This window comes from Callithrix jacchus, chromosome 1 (assembly GCF_049354715.1).
Source record: "Callithrix jacchus isolate 240 chromosome 1, calJac240_pri, whole genome shotgun sequence".
Taxonomy (NCBI): domain Eukaryota; kingdom Metazoa; phylum Chordata; class Mammalia; order Primates; family Cebidae; genus Callithrix; species Callithrix jacchus.
In genome coordinates this window covers 208,036,205-208,061,589 of record NC_133502.1, presented here as the reverse complement: position 1 = coordinate 208,061,589, position 25,385 = coordinate 208,036,205, and the positions used below count along the sequence as shown (strand labels likewise).

Sequence of the window (25,385 nt, the reverse complement as noted above, 5' to 3'; positions counted from 1 at the left end):
AGGGAACCCTTGTATACTGTTGGTGGGACTGTAAATTAGTACAACCACTGTAAAGAACACTTTGGAGATTCCTCAAAACTCTAAAAATAGAGTTTTGTCTTTTTGTCGAGCAAAAAGAATGAAGCTGGACAAATCACATTATCTGACTTCAAATTATATCACAGAGCTACCGTAACCAAAACAGCATGCACTAGCATAAAAACAGGCACACTGACCAATGAACCAGAATAGGGAACCTAGTTCTAAAAATAGAACTACCATATGATCCAGCAATCCCACTGCTGAGTATACACCCAGAAGAAAGGACATTAACATCTGGAAGAGACATCTGCACCCCAACGTTTGTTCCCGCACTGTCCACAATACCCAGGATTTGGAAGCAACCTAAGTACCCATCAACAGATGACTGAATAAAGAAAATGTGGTACATATACACAGTGGAGTATTATTCAGCCATGAAAAAGAGTGAGATCCTGTCTTTGCAACAACATGTTCAAAACTGGAGGCCATTATACTAAATGAAACAAGCCAGGCACAGAAAGACAAACTTTGCATGGGCTCACTTATTTTTGGGAGCTAAAAATTAAAACAGTTGAATTCATGGAGATGGGAAGGGTGATGGGGGTGAGGGTGAGTGAGGATGCTTGTACAAGAATAGAGTTAGAATAAATAAGATCTAGTATCTTACAGCATAACAGGGTGACTTTAGTCAACAATAATTTACTGTACTTTTAAAAATAATTGGATTGTTTGTAACAGAAAGCAAGGATAAATGCTTGAGGTGATGGATAGTCCATGTGCCCTGATGTGATTATTACACATTGTATTCCTGTATCAAAATAGCTTGTATACCTCATGAATACAGGCATTTACCACGTACCCACGAAATCAAAAATTAAAAAAACCAGTCATCTCTCAATGCTAAATGGAGTAAGGGGCTTCCTGGAAGGCAGGGTGAAAAGGGAATCTCCAAAGGATGGTGTGTTGCAGGCTGGGAGGAGGGTAAGGCACTGGGGTCACCTAGAGGGACGGGCTTGTGTGAAGCCTACATGTTAGTGGGTATGTGTGTCACCAGATGGCGGTGCCAGAAGTGTGGGGTAGCCTGTGGGAGTTGGTGTGGGGGTGATGTAGGAGGGGAGAGAGGGAGGGTCTAGGTTCTCTTGGCTTCTGTGTGCAGCTAGGCCCCTATTTGAGAATGAGTGAGTATGTGCGCCTGTGTGTGTGTGTGTGTGCGTGTGCGCGTGTGTGTGCCGCCCCCAGCGTAGGAGGCAGATCTTTATCTCGCCCCGGGGTGCTTGAGGAGTTTCAAGCTTTCTCATAAGCCTCATCTCCCCGCCTCTCCACCCCAGGCCTTGCCCCTCTATCCTCTTCACAGGAAGTGGGCTGGCCCTGGGCTTTTAGTCTTTAGCCACAGACTTCTCCTGGGCCAGAGCTGAGCAGGGCCCTGGGGAGATGGCCACGGTCCCAGCAGCAGGGAGGACTGGAGAGCGCGCGCTGCCACCGCCCCATGTCTCAGCCAGGTGATGCCCCCCTCCTCCTTCCCGGCCCCTGTGGACCAGCCAGGGGGCTGGGAGTGAAGGTCACAGAAAAGACTTTCGGCTCAGACTCAGTTCACCCAGCAGTTTCTGCCTGAACTTCCATCCCCCAACTTTATCTTAGAATTTCCCTGGGGAGGGAGTGGGGCCAGTTCTCAGGGCTCCTGGCTGGAGAAAAAAAACAGTCCCCAGTCCCAGGTCACCCCTCCTTCCCAACCCACCCAGGGGAGGCTAGGGACTGCTATGGGATGAGGGGCTTCCCCAGACGCTGTGTGCTGGGCCCCCAGCCTGGAGAGGTGGAGGAGGGGTGGGTGGATAGCCTGGGTGCCCTGAGAGGGTGCCGAGTGTGGGGTGGGGCAGGCCGGAGCCCTCCTGACCTCTGTGGAATGGGGCCATACACTGGGAGAGGCATCTCTGTGTTGAGCGCTCATCAGGAGGCTTGTGGAGTGCGCGGGGAGAGGAGGGCCCCTTGGAGAGCCAGCTATGAAATGAGTGTGCTGCATGGCTCCAGAGCCCTGGTTTTGAGTCTGGGTTTGTCCCTTCCTTGGCTGCATGACTGGGAAGGTCAGTAGCATCTCCGGGCATTGGGGATGGGACCCCATCTTTGGGGCCGCCTCGAGCTCATGCTCTCTCCTCTCCTGGGGGCCGAAGCCTCCCACCCTTAACTGTGTTTGTAGCACCTTGGGGGATGGGGGCATGGAGTGAGGGGCTGAGCTATCCCCAAGGTCCCCTTCCTTCCCCCACAGCCAGGGTCCCTCACCCAGTTGGGAAAGCCCCTGAAGTTAAATAGCAAGAGACAAACACAGTGTACGGGGGCAGTAGGGTGGCAGGTGGAGGTGGCCAGAGGGGATGAGGGGACATGCGCACCATTGAGTTCAGTGGTCAGGTGGGATGCACCACAGGCTCCTGAGCTTTACCACCCTGCCCCAGCCACCACGTATGCCTGATGGCAGCAGGGGCCCCAGACTGCATCTGACCAGGTTCAAATCCCAGCTCTACGCCCTTCTTGCCTGGGTAAGAGGCTGACCTGTGCCTCAGTCTTCTCATCTGGCAAAAAGGAGGAATACTAGAGCCTCCACATGGGGCTGTTGGGGGGTACTAAATGCTGAACTACCCCCGAGAGCTCAGGACAGAGATGGAGCAGGCACCAGTCCCTGTTTGCATCAGCATCTCACTGGCAATCAGATGGCTGGGGTCAGCCGCTCTGAGCTTCAGTTCTGGCATGGATCAAATTGGGAGGGGCGAGACCCACCTTGCAGGGTTGTGGTGAGGACATAGGCGTCCGTGGGTGTGACAAGTTTTGAGTTATGAAAGACAGGGCACATGTGGGTATGCCTGAGGACCCAGGCGAGGGAGCTCTGGACTTGAGGCCCTGTGCTCCACTTGCTGTCACCTGAGGCTGGGCTTCTTTCACCATGTGACCTTGAGTGGGATCCTTGGCCTCCCTGAGGCTCAGCTTCCCCTTTGCAGAATGAGGGTGCAGCCTCAGTGACTGCCAAGCACCCCCTCAGCCCTGAGCCCCTCTGGCACCCCCACACCGTCCTCCCCTGGACTTTGCTCTGTCTGTGCATCGCTGCAGCCCAGGCGGCGGGAAGCAGACTCCGGACGGCACTTTCTCTGCCTGCCTGGCTGCCTCTAGGCTGGGCCTGTGGTTTGCCCCTAATCTTCCTTTGACCTTGTGCCCCTTTGTCCCCCGCCACCTTCCTCCCACCCTGGGGCTCTCTGAAGGTCCTGTCCTGGGCATGGGGTCATCCTGAGGCTGGGCCCTCCCTGAGGCAACCAGGGGGACCCCCACACAAAACACTGGTGGTGCCCTTGCCCTTGCCAGGCTGGCATGATTAAATGAAGGGGCACAGGGGCTGTGGGAGTCCGTCCCCTGGTTGGGCTCTCAGGGGCTGTGGGAGTCCCCTGGTTGGGCTCTGCACTCTTTGGGGTCCCAGCCCTGTGCCCTCTGGGGGCTGTGACCTCCTGTGCTACTGGGGGATCCCAAGAAAGAGGTGAGCAGCCTCCACCCTGGAGAGATCATGCTCCCGTGGAGGTGATGGGCCAGGCTAGGGCAAGCCCATGGTAGCCAGGACATGCACCTGCTGGTCTGTCTGTGCCCTGCTGGGCCCTGACTCCCAGGGCAGGGAGGGTGGCAGCCTCACCTTTGGGACCAGTGTCTGGCAGGGTGGGACAGCATGAGGGAGTGAGCCTGGAATCCCTGCTCCACCTCTTCCTGTGTATGAGATCCTGGGCAAGTTAGGGGCTTGGAGTCTTAGTTTCCTCATCTGTGTAATGGGATAATAAAGCCATTGGGCAGCTTATGTGAGGCTGTTGGGCATACGTGAGGCACTTGGCCCCAGGCCTGGCACAGAGTAAGTGCTCTGTGCGTATGACGAGTACTAGTAGGTCACCAGTGTGTGTTTACCGTCGTGTGAGCTGTTGTGGTGGGAAGACGCGTCCGGGGAGTTCCCGGGGGGAGGATCCCTGCCTGGGAGCTGGGCAGTCTGCCCTGGCTCAGATTCCGGAAGGGCATCTTATCCACTGCATGACCTTAGGCAATGTACTTCACCTCTGTGTGCCTCAGTTTCCTCACTGGGAAATGGAGATAAGAGTACTGCCACCAGAGACCCTTACTGCAGCATTTAAAGAGATGTAAGTGGAGCCTGGCATATGGTAACCTGTCAGCCAATAGTTTTGGTGTGGTGAAGGGGGTGGCAAGCAGTGTGGAGGTGGGTTCTGATCCTGGCTCTGTGCTGGGCTCCTGATGTGACCTTTAGCAAGTCTGTTCCACTTCTGGACCTCAGTGTCCCCAGATGTAGAACAAGGGACTGGGCTTGCTCAGAGAGCCTTTGCAGCTCTGACAATGTGTGGGCCTCTGATTCTCATTCCTGTGACATCTGCCTTGGGAGATGGAACCTATGGCTCCCGGGGCCAGGGCGCAGGTCCCTGCTCCGTGCCGGCTATAACATAGAACCCATGGCTCTTGGGGCCAGGGCGCGGGTCCCTGCTCCGTGCCGGCTACGACATAAGCCGTGATACAACCCAGGGCCACCCAAAGCGCTCTGCTTTTTTTTGCAGTACTGAGGCCTCTGACCACACGCATTCATTTTACTGCATTTATTGAGCACCAACTGTGTGCCAGGCCCTGTGCCCAACAGTCCCAGGAGTGAGTGCCCTGCTGGTCCAACCCCTGGCCAATGCTGCCCTGCTACCAGCCTAGAGAAAGGAACAAGGCGCTGTTTGAAATGGGTTTGAAGGATGGCAGGATCTGCAGGGGACCCAGGGAAAGGATGGACTTGGGAAGGACCTTTGGAAGACAAGTGTCAGTCTCCTGGCCACCTGGAGCCACTGGCTTGTGCAGGTGGGTAGGTGCAGTGTGTGTGTGTGCTTCTGCTCAGGCATATGCTCCTGCTTCTGTAAGGGCAGAGCCTGGAAATTTCGCTGATCTCGTCCCGGTCCCAGAAAGCCTCAAAAGTGGGAAGTTACACTTTGGTTGCAACAGGGCCACTGCGGGTTTCTGGGCAGGGAGGTGGGTAGTTGGACTTCAGGGAATGCAGGTGACAGCCTGCCGATGGGGTGTTGCCATCACCCAGGCTAGTACAGCACGGAGCTGGCCCGGTGAGGGTGAGGAAGAGACAGCAAGTGGCCATCGGACTGTCCTCCTGTGTATGGAGTGTCCTGGCTGGCTAGGTATAAGGACAAAGATTCCCTGAAAGAGGAAGGGTACAATTGTCCCAGACCTGAACGTCAGATGGGAGAAGAGCTGGGGATGAGCTGGGTTTGTGCTTTGGACACAGGAGCAACCCCTTTGAGGGGTCCTGCAGACCATCAGGAGAGATGTGGGGGCTTGGGGCTGAGCTGCAGAAAGACCCTTGGAAGCTGAGGGCTGAGGCCATTGAGAGACAGAGAGAAGGGAAGGGGAGTGAGAGCTTGAGGTGCGAGCTGCTGGAGAGGGAAGAACAGGAGGCAACAAAGCCCAGTGCCTAGGGGCCTTGGAAGCTCTCCGGGTGGGAGAGCAGGAGGAAGGGAGAGCACCTCCTCCCCAGCTCTCGACTCATCTGCTCCTTTCCCCTCTGACCCCGCCCCTCTGACTGGGGCCACCCTCGTCTTTCCCTGGAAGCCCCCTCCTCATCTTCCTGCCTGCCCCTTTGCCTACTCCAACCAACTCTCCTGGCAGCAGTCCCCTCACCTTCCCGGAGTGGCCCAGTGCTCACTTTCACATTCCCCTCCACACCCCCAGCCCCTGCAGGGGGTGGGAGCAGCCACATTTCTTGGTTGGCCGTTTCCCCTGTGACAGTGGGGGTCGCCTCACCTGCGTGCTGAACGGAGCTTCCATGGTGGGCTAGGGGCTCCCTGGGAAGAGGCGCTGGCAGACACTGTTTCTTACTGGGCCTCAAATAAGTCTCCTTGGCAGGAGAGCAGCATCTTGGCTGAAGTGGGAAGGTGGTTCCCCAGGTGCCAAGGGCCATGGCGGCAGGCACTCCCGGGTGCAGATCCTGGAGAATAGGAACAGGGAAGGTGACCTGGACTGATGCCTGTAAAAGCACCGGCCACGCTTGTAATCCCAGCACTTTGGGAGGCCAAGGCGGACGGATCACCTGAGGTTGGGAGTTTGTAGACCAGCCTGACCAACATGGAGAAACCCTGTTTCAACCAAAAGTACGAAATTAGCCAGGGTGGTGGCAGGCACCTGTAATCCCACCTACTCAGGAGGCTGAAGCAGGAGAATTGCTTGAACCTGGGAGGTGGAGGTTGCGGTGAGCTGAGATCGCACGATTGCACTCCAGCCTGGGTAACGAGTGAAACTCCGTCTCAATAAATAATAATAATAATAAAAAAAAACAGAAAGAGAAAGAAAAGAAAAAGCACCAGCCAGGGGCCAGTGTGTGTAATAGACACTCTGGAAAACTTAGAGATTTCATGTCTCTTTCCTCCCTGGGGAATAACCTGGGTGACCAACCTGGTCCTGCCTCCAGGGAGCTTCCAGGCAGGTAGGGGAGTACAAGCGTGTACAAGGTCCTCTATAGAGGCTACTGCAGCTGCAGCCCTCTGTGCCTCAGTTTCCCCTATTCTCTAGGGCTCTTCAGTCTTGAGGTCAGAGCTCCTATCTGCTTTTCCGAGTTCATGTCCCAATGCTTTCACACCATTGCCTCAACTCCCTTGAGGGAGAGCGAGGGGCTGAAGCAGGTGCTAGCCTCGGAGCCCCTCCAGAAGCCCCTCTGCTTGCTGACTTTAGCTCGCTCTGTTTTTATTCCATCACTTGTTTGTTCAAGAATTTTTTTTTGCCAGATGCCTACTATGTGCTGGGCACTGTTCTAGGAATTGCGGACCTCACAATGAACAAAACACAAAAATTCCTGTCCTCAGTGAGCTTGCGTGACTCTGTGTGTGTCTGTGAAGAGAGAGAGAGGGAAACAAAATCAGTCAATAGACAACAAATAAATAGTGCCATGATAAAAATGCGGGGGTATGGTGGGTAGGGTACTTCTTTATGCAGTCTAGTCAAGGAAGACCTCTCGGAGGAGGCGACAATGGAGCAGAAACTTGAAGGAAGGCTGTGAGCTATGCGTGGGGCAGTGGGATGAGCAGGTACAAAGGCCCTAGGGCTGGACTGAGCTGGCACAGGACAGTGCAGACCATGCATACTGAGGGGGCAGCCCAGTTTGCCTCTGGGGACAGCAAGGTCTGGGGTGTGTATTTATGTGGACTCTCTCTCCCTCCTCTCCCCCAGGGCTTCCTTCCTCGGCTCCACCCTGTGGATGTAATGGCTGCTCCTGCTCTGTCCTGCTGTCTGCCCCTCCTCACCCTCCTCCTGTCCCTGCCGACTCCTTGGGCATCTGAAGCAATGAACGGTAAGGACGCTGGCATCTGGACAGCTGTGCTTTCCCTAGGGGAGGTGGCTAAGACCCTGCTAAAGCCTCTTCACAGAAGGAAAGGAGGGAGAGGTAATGGGGCTGCCTCCTGCCTCACCCTCTGTCCTGGACCCCCACCCTGACACGTGTGCCCAAACGCACACATGCACGCGCGCATGCACACACACACACGCCTCTCCAAGTCACAGGCACGTGCTGCTTTCTGTCCCTGCCCTGCCTTAGCTTGCCTATGGGAACTTGCAAGCTCTGGGGCTCCATTTCCTCCCCTCTAAAGTGGGCTCATGAATCCCTTCTCCACTAGTCAGAGTTACCCGCCTCCTCCTCCGGCAGACGTGGGGGCCAGGTGCAGGGGCAGTGGCATGTCTCAGGGGGCCGTGGGCACTGCAGTCAGCACTCACACCTCCTCTGCCCGACAGGCACCTCCCAGCTCACATGCTTCTACAACTCGAGAGCCAACATCTCCTGTGTCTGGAGCCAAGCTGAGGCTCTGCAGGACACCTCCTGCCAAGTCCAGGCCAGACCAGACAAACGGTGAGTATGTTCTCCTGGCCACACTGCAGAATCCTAGGATGGTGGGAGCTCACAGTCTGGATCCTAGGCATCAGACTCCAAGGAGTCTGCATTTACAGAATCTTGGATTAATAGGACCCACAGACAGTTTGAATCACAGGAGGTGGGACCCAGGCCTGGAATCAAGGGATCATTTAAGAGATTTGGGAAGTCAGCTATTTAGACTTCTAGTACCTGGGTGGAGTCCAGGCTGCAGTGGAGGGGCTGGGGATGAGCTAGACAGGGAGGTTTGGGGACACTGAGCTACAAGCCTGCTGTGCCAAGGCCGGACTCCACTCTAGAGGCAAGCGGAGAGGAAGTGGGGAGAAACAGGGGTCCCCAAGCATTTTGGGCAGTCTCAGATTTTGAGAGACCCTGTGGGCAGCCATGGGGACAGGGAACCTGGGAGTGGCTAGGGTACCTGGGGGCTGGGGGACAGATGTCACTGTGACGTAAACATCCAGGCAGCCGGTGAGTGAGGGACTGACCCCAGGTAGGCTTGATGCGGTCAGGGAGAAGAGGAAGGCTACAGAGAGGGGGCTGGGCCCAGGTAGATCCCGTGGGGTGTGGGGTAGGGAAAATGGGAAGGGGGAGGGAGGGCCAGGGCGGGTTGGGGTCCTGGCTTCTGGGTGAATGGTGACTCCACAGGGCTCTGAAGGCCTAACTAAGAACCTGAGCCTCAGGGAGCTTTGGAGGATCCCTCACCCCAGCCTGTGCTGACCTGGTTTGTTTCCAGATGACTGCAGGTGCCTTGGGACCAGGCTGGGGTGAGGGGCAGGACAGTTGCCCATGTGGGAGGAGTACCGGGAGTCAGAGTGGGAGGTGGCACCCCTCATGGAGGTTGGCACAGGGGCCCTAGCCCGGTCTTGCTGCATGGAGCCATCCTGGCAGCAGAGAGATCTTAGAAGGTTGCTTGGGCCAGCTCTGTGGGTCCTTCCCGTTCTTCTAAGGAGGTGCTTTTGCCTTGAAAGGCGGTGGAACCAAACCTGTGAGCTGATCCCTGTGAGCCAGGCATCCCGGGCCTGCAGCCTCATCCTCGGACCCCCGGATGTGAGTAGCCCACCCAGGGAGAGAGTGCAGGGAGAGGGTGGCCTCTCAGCTCCAGGCTGCAGTCTCAGGGTGGGCCCGATGCAGGGGAGGAGCTGGAGCCCAAGGTGTGGGCTCAGGGCTGCCCCAGGGCTGAGGGAACCTTCGTCTGTGAGGCATCCGCCACTCTGCCTCTGCTCCCACTGTCTCCCCTGTGCTTTGAGGGTCCTATGACACTTGTGTTCCTTATCAAGTAAGATGGCCCCCGGTAACTAATCATGACCACACCTGCTCTTCCCAGAGTCTTGCAGTGCAGCGCAGTGTGGGGGTGAAGGCTGCAGACTCAGGAGCTGGATGCTCCAGGTCCGACTCCACCTTATGCCTGCTGGGTGACACTGGGCAGCCCCTGCGCCCCGATTTCCCCTTCTGTAGAATGGGCATTATAATGGTACCTACTTGCTTGGGTCAAGGCCCAACAAAGGCTTTGTCGTTCAGGACCTCCTGGGCCTGAAGGTGGGACCTCACCAGGGACCCGCCCCCTTCTGCCCAGGCTGCTTGGGCCAGGGGCACCTGCAGGCCAGTGCCAAGCTGTTCCCAGTGCCCCCTGGGCTTCTCAAAGTCTGGCGGGCAGAGGGGCCGAGGCAGCCGGGGCCAGTGAGTCAGTGCTGCCCCGAGCTTGCGCATGTCTGGCCTGGCTGTGGCAGCGCCTGGGCTTGGCCTTGCTCTGAGTGGGCATGGGAACAGGGAGAGGCCAGACAGTGGGAGCAGATACCCCTAAGCCTGTGGGGGCAGCAGGGGTCCTCTTGGGGACCCCGAGAGCACAGAGATGCCTGGATCCAGGCTTGGGTGGCTGCAGCTGCACCAGGGGAGCTCCTGGCTACTTTGGAAGGGGCAGGAGTCCCTCTTGTCCTCAACTTGCACTGGATCCATGGAGCGTGCAGCCCTGGCTGTGCCTCCAGGATCGGATCGGGTGCCAGAAGCAGGGAAGAGGCCAGACAGTGGGAGCAGACACCTCTAAGCCTGCAGAAACGGGGGATCTTCCCAGCCCCTGAGAGTGCAGGGACTCCTGGGTCCACAGCAGCTTGGGCGGCTGCAACTGTGCCCAGGAGGGCAGGTGTCCTGCCTACTCCCTGCTTGCAAGAGCACCTGGAGGCTTGGGTTTCTACCCGGGACCCTGAGAGTGCAGGGACGCCTTGTTCTGCAGCTGTGACTTGGGCAGCTGCAGCCGCACCCAGGAGAGTGGGGGCTCCTGCCTGATTGCAGCCCCCAAGAGCACCAGGAGGCTGGGGTCCACAGCCAAGACTTGGGCAGCTGCAGCCGTGGCCGGGAGGGTAGGGGTCCTACCTGCTCCATGGAGCAGGAGGCCCCAGCTACACCTCCCCGCTGCAGCCAGGGTTTTAGCAGCGGCCACTCTAGACAGGCAGCTGCGCCCTTCCCCTGCAGTCCCATGGGCGAACATCAGCACTGTCCCCTTCTTACCAGTGAAGACACTGAGGCTCAGAGAGGTATGGTCCCTGCCCAATGTCACACAGCCAGGAAGTGCGGAGCTGGGATCGAACCCAGGCATGCGGGCTCCCAGCTCGGGCTTTTGACCATTGCATTAAGCTGCCTCTTGCCTCTTTCTCAATACCTGGCCATGTCCGTGTGGGTGTACATCAAATTATTTTCTGTCAAAGCCTCCTGGGCAGCAGCGGGCTCCGAGGACACCCAGACCACATCTTCCACCACCATCAGGTTATATGTATTCTTGAGGGGCAGGAGAGTGTGGAGATGGAGTCCCACAGTGGAGCTGATAAACTCACAGCCTCTGGAACCCAATGCTGTGTCCCGGCAGGGAGCCCTGTAGGTGGCCTGGTTTCTGATCCTGGCTCCGCTATTTCTAGCTGTGTGATCTCAGGCAAGCCCCTAAGCCTCTCTGTGCTTCAGTCTTCTCAGCTATAGGGTGGAAATAGTAGCAGTGCCTGTGCCCAAGGGTGCTGAGAGAATTAAATGAGATAATATATGTAAAGTGCTCTGAAGGGCCCCTGGCGCTCAGGAGAATGTATGATGGCAACATTTTTACAACAATGATAATAGGAATAATAATGATGAGACTGTATTATGTGGGAAAATCTAGCCCCCAGAGCAGCTATGAGAAGGCTAGGACAGGATCTATGGGGTGGAGAGGAACTGGCCAGCTTGGGGAATTCTAATGACCAGGGTCCAGGTTTGCTCATCGTGGGTCTTACGCAGGTCAGAGGGACTGTGCCCAAGGTCTTGGCCCTGAAATCGGCATCCTGGACCTCAAATCCTAACAGGTCTGCACTAATGCTTCTCAGATCCAGGCCTCTGGTCCAGATGTGGCTATGGACCTAGGCGTCCCTGCACTCTCAGGCTCTGGGAAGATTCCCCCCTGCCTCCGCTGGCTCACAGGATCTATGGGGGCAGCAGCTCCCACTGCCTGGCCTCTTCCCTGCTTCTGGTACCCGATCTGATCCTGGAGGCACACCAGGCCTGCATGCTCAGTGGATCCTGCACTAGACCTCCCCTAAGCCATTCACTCGGCAGCCCTCTGTCAGGCATGGCGGTCCAGGACTCGGAGACGCAGTCATGCTGCAGGAGGACCAGAGGGCCTGCGTTTAAACCTGGGCTCCCCTGCTGTCCAGCTGCATGACCTCAGGCATGTCCCTTGACCAGCCCAAGCCTCAGGCTTCCCACCCACCCCATGGGATGGATGCTGTGTGCATTGAGGGGCTGGGGCGTCTGAGCAGCGCCTGCTCACAGGAGATGCTCAATACCTGGCCGTTTTCTTGCAGGAAATTCAAAGCGTAGGGATGGGGAGAGGTGGGGCAGGAGAGGGCCTTTCACACTCAAAAATGTTAAACGGGTACAATTCCAGACCTGTACCTTTGTAGGGGCTTATCAGCTTGCACGCCTCCTGTGACAGGGAGCTCACTCCCTCTCAAGGTAGTTCAAGGTACCTCTCAAGGTAGCTCAAGACCTAACCTGATCATTTTAGATCAGGCTTTGGTAAACTACCTTGACCCATGGGCTACATCCAACCCACTGCCTGTGTTCGTAAATAAAGTTTTACGGGAACATGGCCCTGCTATTCATTTAGATGTTGTCTGTGTCTGCTTCACACTACAGTGATGAAGTTGAGTCTTCATGACAGAGACCACGTGGCCTGTAGAGCGACTAGTAAATAGTCGCTACATATGGCCTTTTATAGAAAACGTTTGCTGACTCTGCTTTGGGTGGTGGGGTGTGTGGAGAAGCTCCCATTCTCCCCTGGTCATCCTGGTGGCCTCCCCCCTCCCCCACCCCCAGCTGCCAGAAGCTTCACTCCTGCTCTCCTTCTCCTGCAGTCTCAGAAACTGACCTCAGCGGACACTGTCAACCTGAGGGTGATGTGCCGTGAAGGGGTGCGGTGGAGGATGATGACCACTCAGGACTTCGAACCCTTTGAGAACTGTGAGTGAGGAAGCCAGGCTGGGGCTGGGGCAGGGCTGAGCACCTCCTTCCCTCTACCTCCTCTGGGATCCTCCCTGCTCCAGCCTCTCCCCCGCAGCTTCCACACCTACATCTGTCCACCTCACGTGGCCTGCTGTTCTCGGGATGAAGTCCTGGCTCCTTACTCTGGCATTCAAGGCCACTCAGGATCCAGCCCTGGGCCTCCTCCCTAGCATTCCTCCTCTTGAGGCCTATATTTCTGCTTCAACCGAAGGCCTGCTCTCCACATCCACCTTGCCTACCCATGCCTCTGAGCCCTTGTACATGCCAGTTCCACTGCCTGGAAGGCACTTTACACCTGGAAAATTCCCACTCATGCTTCAAGGCTTAGTCGAGAGCCACTTCCTCCAGGAGGCCTTCCTAGACTTCCCTAGCTCTTTCAGGGACTGTCTGTCCTGGGTTGTCACTGCCTTGATTGTAGGTCTCTTTCACTGGGCTGTGGGCACCCTGAGGGCAGAGTCTCTGCCACCCCTGTGTCTCCTTGCCAGGCACCCAGCACTAGGTCTCATCAGGAAAGCACTTTGGGAAGGTTTGTTGAATGCCCGAGTGCCTGCCTGCTGGTCTCGGGGGGCCATATCCAGGGAAGCAGTGGGGTAGAAAGAGAGTCAGGCCTGAACTGGATGCGATCTGACTGGCAGACCGTCGGACCTGTCTGAGCCTGAGTTTTGGGGAGAATCGGAGTCACCGACCCCACAGGCTTGTAAGGCATTTTTGAAACAAGACACAGAAACTGCTTACCATGCAGTCAGCACTCAACATCTGCTTAGAAGTGTAGAACCGAGACTCACTTAACTTCAGAATCACACGGTGTTATAATCATCACACTTCAAATAAGTGAGATGATCCATGTAAAGCTCTCAGGTCAATTCTAAGTGCAGAGAAAAGCTGCCGTGAGCCATTCATTCAGCAGATACTGAATGAAATACCAGGTAATATTCCAGGCGTCAAGGACACAGCAGACAACCAAGTCCCTGCCCTCAAGGAGCTCACAGTCTGCTGGGGGAGACAGAAAGTGAACAAAGAAACCAAACCATCTATTTCTTAGGGCAGTGTGGAGATAAATGAGCCCTGGGAATAAAGATTCGGCAGGCAAGGGGGATGCCGAGTGGGGGGTGCTCAGGGAGGGCTTCTCTGAAGAGGATCATTGAGAGGATCCTGGAGGCAGGGAGGGAGCGGGCCCCAGGGCTCTGGGCATGGGGGTGGTAGGACATGCCAGGAGGGGGGAGTGTCAGGTGCCAGGCTTGAGGTGGAGGTCATGCCTGGCTGCTCTTCCTTCCCCACTCCTGTCTCCAGTTCGCCTGATGGCCCCTATCTCCCTCCAAGTCGTCTACATGGGGACCCACAAATGCAACATAAGCTGGGAAATCTCCCAAGTCTCCCACTACTTCGAAAGAAAACTGGAGTCGGAGGCCCGGATGCTGTCCCCAGGCCGCACCTGGGAGGTGAGAATGTGGCCCAGTCCCCAGTTGCTCTGATTCCTCCTTCCTGTCCTGGTCCATGTCCTGTCCCTTTGTCATTTTGATGAGATCCCGTCAGCCCCAGGTGGATGGATGGTGAGTGACTGAGTCCAGTCCTGTGCTCTTTCTGCCCTGCCTGGGGCAGCCTCCCCTCCTTCCATGTCCTCCTTATCTAGCCCCCTTAACCCTGGGGATCCAGCTGGCAGCAAGTTCCAGGCTGACACCAGGGAAAGATTGAGACAGCCAGGAGGCAGGCAGCTGCCCAGCCCCGTGGGCTTTCAGAGGCCAGGGAACCACCCTCCATGCATCCAAGCCCATCTGCTCCACATCCCCGCAGGTCTATTGGTCATTCATTCACCTTATACTCACATCTTTATTCACTCAATTACTCACTCAACAAATATTTGCTGAGCACCTACTATGTGCTGGATGATGGGGAGAGAGCGGAGGGTGAACTCAGCAAAATTCCACTCTCAGGAATCTCATGCTGGGGCGGGGCAGGCAGGCAGTCAGCAGACGCATCAACAGGCTCTGGGATAGTGACTGCATGGGGTAGTGACAAGTTCTATCAGGAAAACCAAACGGGGCGAAGTGTTTGAGAATGACGGGCACAGGCTATTTTAGACTCAGGCGACCAGGGAAGGCCTCGCTGACACCTGGGGATCCAGAAGAGCTGACCTGCAAAGATCTAGGAAGAGTTTTGCAAACAGAAGGACCTGCCATGCAAAGGCAGGATGGCGCCATGTGTCTGGGGAGCAGGAGGAGGCAAAATGAGCCACCCAGGGTGGGAGGGCTATGTGGAGATGCCCTGCTTTCTGGTCCTCTGGAGAATAGACTGCAACGGGGCATGGGTGGGAATCAGAGGGCAGCTGTAGGCGTGGGAGAGGGAGGCAGCTCAGGTCTGGGTGGGTACAGGGGGAAGAGAAGCGAAGCGGATGGTTCTAGAATGGCTCTCGGGGTGGAACTGGGTTCTGAGGGTGGAACCAGGCTCGAGGCGGAACCGGGCCCTGGGGGCAGAACCAGGTTCTGGGGGCAGAATGGGGCCCAGGGGGCGGAACCGGGCTCTGGGGGTGGCACCAGCTGATCAGCTTGATGGCTTAGGCTTTAGGGGATGAACCTGGGGTTTGAAGCTCCAGCAACTGGGTAGTGGGGTAGTGAGGGGGCTTTGGGTGGGAAGGGAGTGGGGTGCAGCTGGCAGGGGGTGAGGGGGGTGCTGCGGTGCTCAGCCTCCTGGCCTTGCCATGGAGGTGAGGTAGGCTCTGACAGTTCTATCTCTGCCCCAGGAGGCCACCCTGCTGACCCTCAAGCAACAGCAGGAATGGATCTTCCTGGAGATGCTCACCCCAGACACCCACTATGAGCTTCAGGTGCGGGTCAGGCCTCTACGAGGCAAGCACACGACCTGGAGTCCCTGGAGCCAGCCCCTGACCTTCAGGACGAGGCCTGCAGGTACTGGCAGGCAGCAAGGGTGGGAGGGGGCTCAGGCAGGAGGTGTAGGGCTGATGGCCCCACAGGGTCATGGGGTGAGCCTTATGCTGTGCTGAGGCGCAGGATCCGAGAAATAAAGAGACAGGGCAGAAGTACAAGGAAAACGCAGCTGGGCTCGGGGCCACGCCACCTACGAGTGGAGTCAGGCGAGGCCCCGAAGGTCCAGAAGCATGAGTATTTATTGTGTATAGGTTAGGGGGCAGGGCAGTGAGTGAAATCATCTTTAAGGATAGTGATAGGGTCGTGAGCAATAAAACATGGGGTCCACCCCCATTAGGTCACCGAGGCTTGAAGGTGGGCCGTGCGCAGTAAAGAGGGTGGGTGCAGTGTGCAATACTTCTATCTATGGGCAAACTACTTCTAAGAAGATTTATAGGAAGATGCTTTAAGTCACATGGCAGTGACAGAGCTGTCAGGGTTACTGCCACCTTCTGGCAGCTTCCAGTGGGTTCTATGGGAAGATGCTTTTCAAGCAGCACAGTAGCAAGAGCTGATAAAGTTCACAGTCACCAAGGTGGATTGCCGGTCTGAGGGCAGTCTTCCACAAGAACTGGGGCAAGGTCCTACAACTCCTTTATCAGGAGGAGTGGCTCTCGCCCCAAGCCTGCCATACAGCGGGTATCTTTGCGATACTGAACGCTGCCGCCTGGGCCATGGATTCTTGTCCTGGTATAACTGTTTTTCCCTTATATCATGCTCTGCACTGTGTCTGCTCCAGGCATTCCTCCGATTATAAGCCGCTTATCCCTTAATTCATGCTCTGTACTGTGTCCACTCTAGGCATTCCTCCGATTATGAACTAAGATATAATTATAGGTATATATATATAGGGAGATATTCTTTAGGCACTCATACTATCAACTATTATATGATTCTATATAGAGGATCAGATATTTCTATAAACTAATATATGATTATGTAAAGGATTACATAAAAGGAAATAGCTGAGTAGTAACACTATAAAGTGAGATATTCCTCAGGCCCTAACTGTGCCAGGGTTCTGCTCAGCTCTCATTCCTCGGTGCCTATATGGGGGTTTACCCACAGGAGGGGTGGCTGGGGATGGCCCTGGGGGTGGCTGGGAGAGAAGCTGCTCCGTTCTCTCCCTGCCTGGGGTGAGGGTATAGTGGTCAGCTCCAACCCTCACTTGCTGTGACTCTTCAGGGGGCCCGGTTTTCAGACAGGAATGGGATTCAGTGAGGGTACCAGGCTTGCCATGGGCCCTGTGAGTTAGGGAGGGGTAGAAAGTCTCTTTTCACTTCTCTCCACCCTGAAATGTCAAATGCCCGGTTTCTGCTGGGGCTGGGGGTGGCTGCTTTCACCTCTCAGCCTCATCTGTGAAATGGGTATGGTGACAGCGAGGCAGGCCTGCTGTGAGGAAGGTGTGTGATGCCCCGGGAGCCTGGACCTCAGCAGGTTTGCTGGGCACCTGTCCCTCATCGCATCACATTTTGAGTTCAAGTGCAAGCAAGACCTGGGGTCCTCTAAGTGGTGCTTGGAGGAAGGTGGAGGGAGGGGTGCAGCCAGGTGGAGCCCAGGCTACTGTGGGGGCAGTGGGCTTGCAGGTGCGCCCATGGGATCCATCTGGAGCTAAGGGAGCTTTTGGAAGGCCACCGTGTCATTTCTTTTTAGCATCAAATCTGGCTTCCCAGAGAGGACAGACCCTGTCTGTCCCCAGCTCCCCAGACACAGGCCTGCCTGGCAGGGCCCTGGACCAGGGTGTTGGAGTGACCCAGGGTGAGTGGGGGTGCTTCTCTAACCCCTCTCCTTGCTGTTTCTCCCACTGATGGGTAGCCCCTGGGAAGGACACCCTCCCGTGGCCCGGACACCTTCTTGTGGGCCTCAGTGGGGCCTGTGGCTTCGTCATCTTGGTCTACTTTCTGGTCAACTGCAGGAACACTGGACCATGGTAAGAAGGTTCTCCTCCCCTTCCTTTGTGCTCCCACCCCAACATGTGCACACATGTACACACACATGCACACACATGCACATGTACATGCAAGCACACTCACAGGCACACACACGCACACATATGCACACAAATTCACACACAAGCACAATGCATGCACACACCCATGAACACACACGCACATGCACACACGTATACATATACACTCCCACTCCAACATGCACACATGTGCACACACGTACACATGCACACTCCCACCCGAACATGCACACGTGCACACACACACAGTCACATGCACACACGTGCACGCGTGCACACACATGTACATACTCCTACCCCAACACATACATGCACACATGTGCACACATGCACATGCACACACACAAACACAAATGCACACACACATACACACACACACCACCTTGCCGGGTCAGATTCTAGACTGAGGCCCCTGCTCTGATAAACTGCTTCCTCTTCCTTTCAGAGAGTCCTCCCTGTCCAAAACCTGGCCTTTCCCTGTGTCCGGTCTTCACAGAGGAAACCTGTGGAACCAGCCTGAGGGGAAGGTGGGAAGTGCAGCCCTCCAGGGAGTGCCCTGGGGTCCTGTTCAGAGCACTGCTCTCAGGACTGGGGATGCCTGTGTGCACATGTCGGCCGTGTCTGTGTCTGGGTCCCTGCTGGTCCCTCTCGGTCTGACTGTCATTGACTTGTTCCCATATGCACTGAGTACCAGCTGCATGCCAGGTACAGCTAAGCGTGCTGGGAACGGTGGCAGGCCATAGGTGTGTGCCCCAGCTCCGTGCAGCTCACAGCCCAGAGGGGAAGACAGACAATCACGCAGGTGTGTAACGACACACCAGGGTCAGGATGGCAGAGGAGGGTGCCGATGTGTTGCCATCCCTCAGGGTCCATGGAGAAGTGGTTCCAGGACCCCACTCCCCGCCCTGCCGCAGATACCAAAGCTGGTGGATACTCAAGTCCCTGACGTTTTTTTTCTTTTTGATGGAGTGCTGCTCTCCTGACCCCCGTCCTGGATCGTGGTTATTAGCGGTGTTCAGAGCCTGTTTCCCCTTTCCTCCCAGGAAGACAGGCATTCCTCCACCCACCCGTCCCCTCCCCCAGCTCCCTGCTGGCTTTCAAGGGAAATGATGGCCCTGCAGGGTGAGAGGTCCTCTCCCAGGCATGGGTTCAGTGGCCTCCAGGCTGCCCTCCTCCTTGTCGTTCTTGTGTCCCTTCAGTCCTTTCTTGACCATGTCATTCTCCTGTTTAATGCTCTTCAGAGGCTGCCCACTGCACCGAAGTGCACCCTGGCCCTTGAGGGCCTCCACCAGCCATGTGGAACCTTTGTGCAACTAAAAAATGGTGCCTCTTTCTTCCAGGCACTCAGCCTGGCAAGCAGAACATGGGCTAGAATTCAGCCTCACTCACCACCACCTCTCCTCCCTGCCCAAGCCTCATGCCCTTGGGCAGTGCACAACCTGAACCATCATCCATGGCAGCCCTGACAAGGAAGCTTCTCTCTTCTCTCCTTCCTTCTGGTTCACTCCACTGTTTCTGGCCATCTCCCTCCCTGACCCTCTCTCTGGCATGTGTGTTTGCCTCCACAGACCCCCGCCTCTCCGTCTCTGTCTCCACAGAAAGCATGTTGCACACATGCTTTGTATCTGTCTCCCCATCAGAATGTCGGCTCCTTGAGAGCAGGGACCTCCTTTGCTGGCCATTCTTGCCTCCTCAGTGCCTAACACAATGTCCTCCCACAGTGAGCACTCAGCCGGTATGGGCAGAATCCATACAGAAGTAAATGTGGCGTGGCTTCGTGCCCTGCATCCAGAGCTGTGGCGCTGACAGCAGGATGCCATGGCCCTTCCCATTCTCACCCTCCTTCCCTCCTCTCCTCTGTCCAGGCTGAAGAAGGTCCTGAAATGTCACACCCCAGACCCCTCGAAGTTCTTTTCCCAGCTGAGCTCAGAGCATGGAGGAGATCTCCAGGTAGGAGGCCGGGGTGGGGAGGCAGAGGAGGGCAGGGGTGTGAGTGGAGTGAGGGGGTGGCAGGGGAGTAGCTAATTTTGTGTTTTTCAAGAGGGGACAAAACACTGAAATGAGCAGCCTCCTGGGTGGGCGTGGGTCTTTTTTCCAGCTCTGGCACTTTCTGTCTGAGCCGGACCGTCTGCCAGCTCCCAGTTCTAATCCCAGCTCCACCACTTTCTGTCTGGGCTAGACCGTCTCCCAGCTCCCAGTTCTAATCCCAGCTCCACCACTTTCTGTCTGAGCCGGACCGTCTCCCAGCTCCCAGTTCTAATCCCAGCTCCACCACTTTCTGTCTGAGCCGGACCGTCTCCCAGCTCCCAGTTCTAATCCCAGCTCCACCACTTTCTGTCTGAGCCGGACCGTCTCCCAGCTCCCAGTTCTAATCCCAGCTCCACCACTTTCTGTCTGAGCCGGACCGTCTCCCAGCTCCCAGTTCTAATCCCAGCTCCACCACTTTCTGTCTGAGCCGGACCGTCTCCCAGCTCCCAGTTCTAATCCCAGCTCCACCACTTTCTGTCTGAGCCGGACCGTCTCCCAGCTCCCAGTTCTAATCCCAGCTCCACCACTTTCTGGTTGCATGACTTTGGGCCTTTCTCGGCCTCAGTTTCCTCACCTGTTAGATGGGGAGAAAAACAAACAGTGTTACTCTGTGTCCTGCCCTGAGAACATGGCCCGGCGCACAGTAAGTGTTCAAAAGGACCCTGTCTGGTATTACTGTTGCCAGTCTGCTGAACGAACAGCACCTGTCAGTGCAAGCTCTCTCCACCCTACGGTCTATGCACACAGGCCCTATGCTTCTCCTGTCCCTGCCCAAAATTCCTGAGCAGGCTCCGTAACTTAGCTCAGATGCTAACAAGTCTTCCGGTCACTTTGAATCACAAAACAGCGACCTCACTTTTTTTTTGAGACGGAGTCTCACTTTGTCACCAGGCTGGAGTGCAGTGGTGCAACCTCGGCTTCTGCAACCTCCGCCTCCCAGGTTCAAGTGATTCTCCTGCCTCAGCCTCCAGAGTAGCTGGGATTACAGCCATGCACCACCACACCCAGCTAATTTTTATATTTTTAGTAGAGATAGGGTTTCACCATCTTGGCCAGGATGATCTTGATCTCTTGACCTGGTGATCCACCTGCCTCAGCCTCCCAAAGTGCTGGGATTACAGGCATGAGCCACCTCGGCCACCCTGGTTCATTTTGAAAGTACTGGCTCACAGAGCAGTAACACTCTCAACTCCATTTCACATTCAGCCATCACCTCTTCCCCAGCCCATGCCCCTTCAGACAGGAAGCTTCAAGAGTGAAGAGGGGACATGTGGGGTGATTTGTACCACCCTAGTTCCACTCTAGGCTCCTAAGATTGGGGGGTGGCAATGAGGTAGGGGCAGAGGGAGGTCAAGAGGAGTGGAGGGGAGGAAAGCCGCGCTGGACCAGAGCTGTCACGCCCTGGCTTTGGAGTTCTCTATCAGGGCTGACCAAGGGCCCCTTCTGGAATTCCTTGGAAAACTGCTAGGATGAGAATATCTTAATTGCAGCATCTTTTTTTTCTTTTTTTTTGACATATGAAGTCTCACTCTGTTGCCCAGGCTGGAGTGCAATGATGTGACCTCAGCTCACTGCAACCCCTCTGCCTCCCAGGTTCAAGCGATTCTCCTGCCTCAGCCTCCCGAGTACCTGGGATTACAGGCGCACACCACCGCACTCAGCTAATTTTTGTGCTTTTAGTAGAGATGGGGTTTCACCATTGGCCAGGCCGGTCTCGAACTCCTGACCTCAGGTGATCCACCCACTTTGGCCTCCCCAAGTGCTGGGATTACAGGCATGAGCCACTGCGCCCGGCCATTACTTGCAGTACTCTTGGTGTGTTGGAATGTATCTCCTTAAAATTCTTCCCCCAGCCTTGAAGGTAGCAAGATTCCCATCTATAAGCCATGGCTGCCTGTGTGTCAAAAGCACGGTGGGAGAGATTCCCCACTGAACTGGTCGGAGGCTGGACTAGCTTAGCTGCGTGCTCAGACCCTTTCCAACTTCAAGCCCTGATTTTATGAAGTCCCGCTGTCCCGCACTCTGCTGTGTAGTCATTTCAGGTGTTCACATCGCCATTTGCTTACCTGACGTCTCCCTGGTGACCTGATGGGTGACAGCAAGGAAGTCAGGAGAGATGTGGCTCACTATTGTGGAAACTGAGGGCCAGAAAGGTGCAGGAGTGTGCCCAGGGTCACACAGTCAGTGAGTGCCAGGGCCAGGGCTAGAACCTGGGTCTCCCCACTCCTTGCCAGGGCTCTCTGGATTCCTGAGCAACTGAGAAGTGCTCTGATGGGCACTTTCCTCTCTCTGTGTAGGGAAGGTATGGAAGGCAGAGGGGTGGGGGCTGCAGGGAACTGGGGGAGAGGCGAATCAGGAAACCATCAGCTCCCCCCAGAGATGTTCCCACCACAGTGTGAGCGGGGACCCTGGGTCCGTGATGGGGCCAGGGCATGTCCCTCTCTGGGCATCTGTAAGGTGAACAGGCAGTGCTTTCAGTGCCTTTCTGCTTTGGCATGGGTGGATCGATTCACACACTTGTGCTAGTGCCCACTGGCCAGTCTGGGGATGCCCTCCTTTGCTGTGTCCCCAGCATCTAGAACAGTGCTAGGTTCACTGCAGATGCTCAATAAACTGTCACTCTTGAGCAAGTACATATTTCTGGACACGACTGGGAGCCAGGCAGGCCTGTGCTAGGCTGTGGATCAGGCAGTCTCCCTGGGCGGGTGGCCCAGAGGGCTCCCCAAGCCCGTGGGTGGGTTGGGGGAGTCAGAGCTACAGTCAGGGAGGGCTTCCTGGAGGGGGCAGCCCTGGGCCAACTGCTTCAGGAGGACGAGGAGGAGTCAGGAGCTGTTGAGAGTCCAGAGGAAAGGGTGGAGGGTGAAGGATGCCCCAACTTACCCACTTCTGCCTTTCTCCCACCAGAAGTGGCTTTCCTCGCCCTTCCCCTCATCGTCCTTCAGCCCTGGCGGCCTGACGCCTGAGATCTCACCGCTGGAAGTGCTGGAGAGTGACAAGGCAACGCAGCTGCTCCTGCAGCAGGCCAAGGTGCCTGAGCCCGTGCCCTTAAGCAGCAAGCGCTCGCTGACCAGCTGCTTCACCAACCAGGGTTACTTCTTCTTCCGCCTCCCGGACGCCCTGGAGATCGAGGCCTGCCAGGTCTACTTTACTTATGACCCCTGCGCGGAGGAAGAGCCTGATGAGGGTAGGGCCGGGGCACCCACAGGGTCGTCCCCCCACCCCCTGTGGCCTCTGTCAGGGGAGGACGATGCCTACTGCACCTTCCCTGCTGGTGATGACCTGCTGCTCTTCTCCCCCAGTCTCCTCAGTGGCCCCAGCCCCCCAAACAATGCCCTTGGGAGCAGCGGGGCCGGTGAAGAGAGGCTGCTCCCTTCCCTGCAGGAGAGAGTCCCCAGAGACTGGGACCCCCAGCCCCTGAGGCCTCCCACCCCAGGAGTCCCAGACCTGGTGGATTTTCAGCCACCCCCTGAGCTGGTGCTGCAAGAGGAGGGGGAGAAGGTCCCTGACCCTGGCCGAAGGGAGGGGGCTGGTTTCCCCTGGGCCAGTCCTCCTGGGCAGGGCCAGGTGAGGGCCCTTAACTGTCGCCTGCCCCTGAACACTGATGTCTACTTGTCCCTCCAAGAACTCCAAGATCAGGACCCAGGTCACTTGGTGTAGACAGATGGCCAGGGTGGGAGGCAGGCAGCTGCCTGCTCTGTGCCAGGCCTGAGCAGGGGCCTGTTGAGGACTCTGTGCCCAAGCCTAGTCCACTGCTGAGGACACTTGGTGTCCAGTTGCCTCTGGATGCCTCTACCCAGATGGCCCCCACCCCCTGCACACTTGGCCCATCCATTTCTGAACCTCCATTGCTGTTCCCTGGTCCCGCTGCCCGAGCCAGGAACTGTGTGTGTTGCTGGGAGAGGTAACTCCTCAATTCCCTCTTCAATCACCCAGTCCAGTGAGTTTAGTCTCTGAAGCATCGCTCCTCTCCAGCCCTGCGGCTATTCCCCATCAGTCCCCGAAGCGCTCCAGAGCTCCTCGCCCGACCTCTTCCCTGGGTTTCTACCCCAGCCTCCTCTCCTCCCCCTCCATAGGGCAGCCTGAGCGAGCTTTCCAAAACCCAAATATGGCCATGCCTCTCCCCCTTTCACAAATCTTGCATGGCTCCCGCTGCTATCAGCCTCGCTCCTCAGCCTGCCACCTACACTCAGCCTGGCACCTGCACCTCCCGCATCATGTGAGGACAGTCCCTTCGGCAACCCTCCCTACAGTTCTGAGCTGCTCAGAGCTCCCGCACACCCCCTCTGTCACACCTGCTATTCCCTGAGGGAAGCACTGCCTCCCTTCATCTGCCAGAAACTTCTAGCGTCAGTGCTGGAGTGTGAAGCTGTCAGGGAACCAGGGAGACTGGAGAAAGAGGCCCTGTTACTTGGGATCTCTGAGACCTCAGAGTGCTTAGCTGCGGCATCCTTCATGCTAGGCCCCAAGTATGGGCACAGGTCCCCCCACAAAGTAGACACCTGCTGCATCTTCCCACAGTGGCTTCACAGACCCACAAGAGAAGCTGCTGGAGAGTAAACCCTGCGGTCCGAGGCCCAGGAAGCAGCCCCTCCTAGTGCTGGGCCCTGATGCTGCCAGGCCTGGGACCTCCCACTCCCCCTCCACTGGAGAGGTCTTTTCTGCAGGGGTTGGCACACTGGTCTCAAAAGGGCAGCTCCACAGGGCAGGGTCTCATTATCTTTTCACTGCCCTGGACACAGTCCCCAGCACCCCATCGTATACCTTGGATGGACACGTGAATTACCTGGCACCACCTCGTCTGGGCTCCCTGCACCTGACATTCACACAGACAGGCAAAGTCCCATGCCCATGAGGTCTGGCATGCCCCCTTCTGCAAGGGGCTCATCCGCACACCTCACAGTCTTCCCCCTCTCACACAACTAGCCCTTCCTTCTTGTGCCTGTGCCTGTGTCCGTGCCCGTGCCCGTGCCCATGACCGTGCCCCTCCCCTCCCCTCCCCTCCCCTCCCCTCTGCCCCAGGCAGATCGCATTGCACCTGCACTTATAGGCCCTGCTCACAGCTGATTGGGCACTTGACCACATGTCCCCATAGGCTGAGCAGTAGCCTATGAGGGGGCTTGGCACCAAGCTCTGTCCAATCAGGTAGGCCGGGCCTGAACCAGCCAATCAGATTATCTCTGTCTTGGGCATTTGAACTCAGGGAGGGAGGCCCCTGGGACCAGGTGCTTGTGGACTAAGCTACCTGGAGAAGGTAGACAAGAATTGAGCCACTAAGCAGAGGACCTTGGGCTCCCAATACAAAAATACCTACTGCCGAGAGGGCTGCTGACCATTTGGTCGGGATTCCTGTTGCCTTTATATATAAAATAAATTCCCCTTTCTTGAGGTTGTCTGAGTCTTGGGTCTGTGCCTTGGAAAGAGCTTAATCACAGGACGGTCTCACCTCCTGCCATAGGGTCCTGCATGTTCCAGACCACAGGGAGCTCCACACCTTTGCTGTGTGTCCTAGGGCAACCTACTGAACCTCTCTGCCAGTCAGTTTCCTTATCCGCCAAATGGAAATTGTATTTGCCTGCTCTGGGAGGCTCCCACGTCTTGGGAGGGTTACATTTTTTAAGTGTATGCCATTTGTGATCTTAGTATCTATACGTCTGTATTTTTTAATGATCTGTGTGTACTATCTTTGTGATTATTTTCTTAATATTTTTTCTTGAAGTCAGTTCATTTTTTGTTAAAATACATTTATTTAAAGAAAAATATATTACTCTGTAAATGAAAAGAAAACGATTTTCACTATAAATAAAAGGTAACTGTACGAAGTAAGTTCAATGCTGTTGAAGGAATCCTGGGGCCAAATGTAAACTTCCTCGAGAGAAAGGAGGATGGTGAAGGGAATAGCTTTGTCACTAATAGGAGTCAGGTGTGTCCTATTCTGTGTTTAGGCATCATCTCGTGGCCATATCCCACAGGTCTATGCCTGGGGAAGTATTGCACTTGATGACAG

The 25,385-nt window shown here is 56.1% G+C and overlaps 1 protein-coding gene across 1 annotated transcript; it reads left to right on the top strand.

Moving 5' to 3' along the window:
- Positions 1–1,428: 1,428 nt before the first annotated feature.
- Positions 1,429–25,204, top strand: IL2RB (interleukin 2 receptor subunit beta). Its single transcript, XM_035271829.3, has 10 exons — positions 1,429–1,520; positions 7,252–7,372; positions 7,810–7,924; positions 8,914–8,992; positions 12,316–12,421; positions 13,754–13,902; positions 15,201–15,366; positions 17,200–17,314; positions 19,219–19,303; positions 22,286–25,204. Exons 2-10 carry the CDS (start codon positions 7,285–7,287, stop codon positions 23,036–23,038), a joined length of 1,656 nt encoding a protein of 551 aa, XP_035127720.1. The 5' UTR covers positions 1,429–1,520; positions 7,252–7,284; the 3' UTR covers positions 23,039–25,204.
- Positions 25,205–25,385: the final 181 nt, after the last annotated feature.

What these genes read in the sequence shown, in the direction of transcription:
- IL2RB (XM_035271829.3), top strand. Translation starts at nt 7,285, where the DNA reads ATGGCTGCTCCTGCTCTGTCCTGCTGTCTGCCCCTCCTCACCCTCCTC. An exon ending in CTTCAGGACGAGGCCTGCAG is followed by an intron (nt 15,367 to 17,199) that starts GTACTGGCAGGC and finishes ACTGATGGGTAG; the next exon opens with CCCCTGGGAAGGACACCCTC. An exon ending in TGCAGGAACACTGGACCATG is followed by an intron (nt 17,315 to 19,218) that starts GTAAGAAGGTTC and finishes TCCTCTGTCCAG; the next exon opens with GCTGAAGAAGGTCCTGAAAT.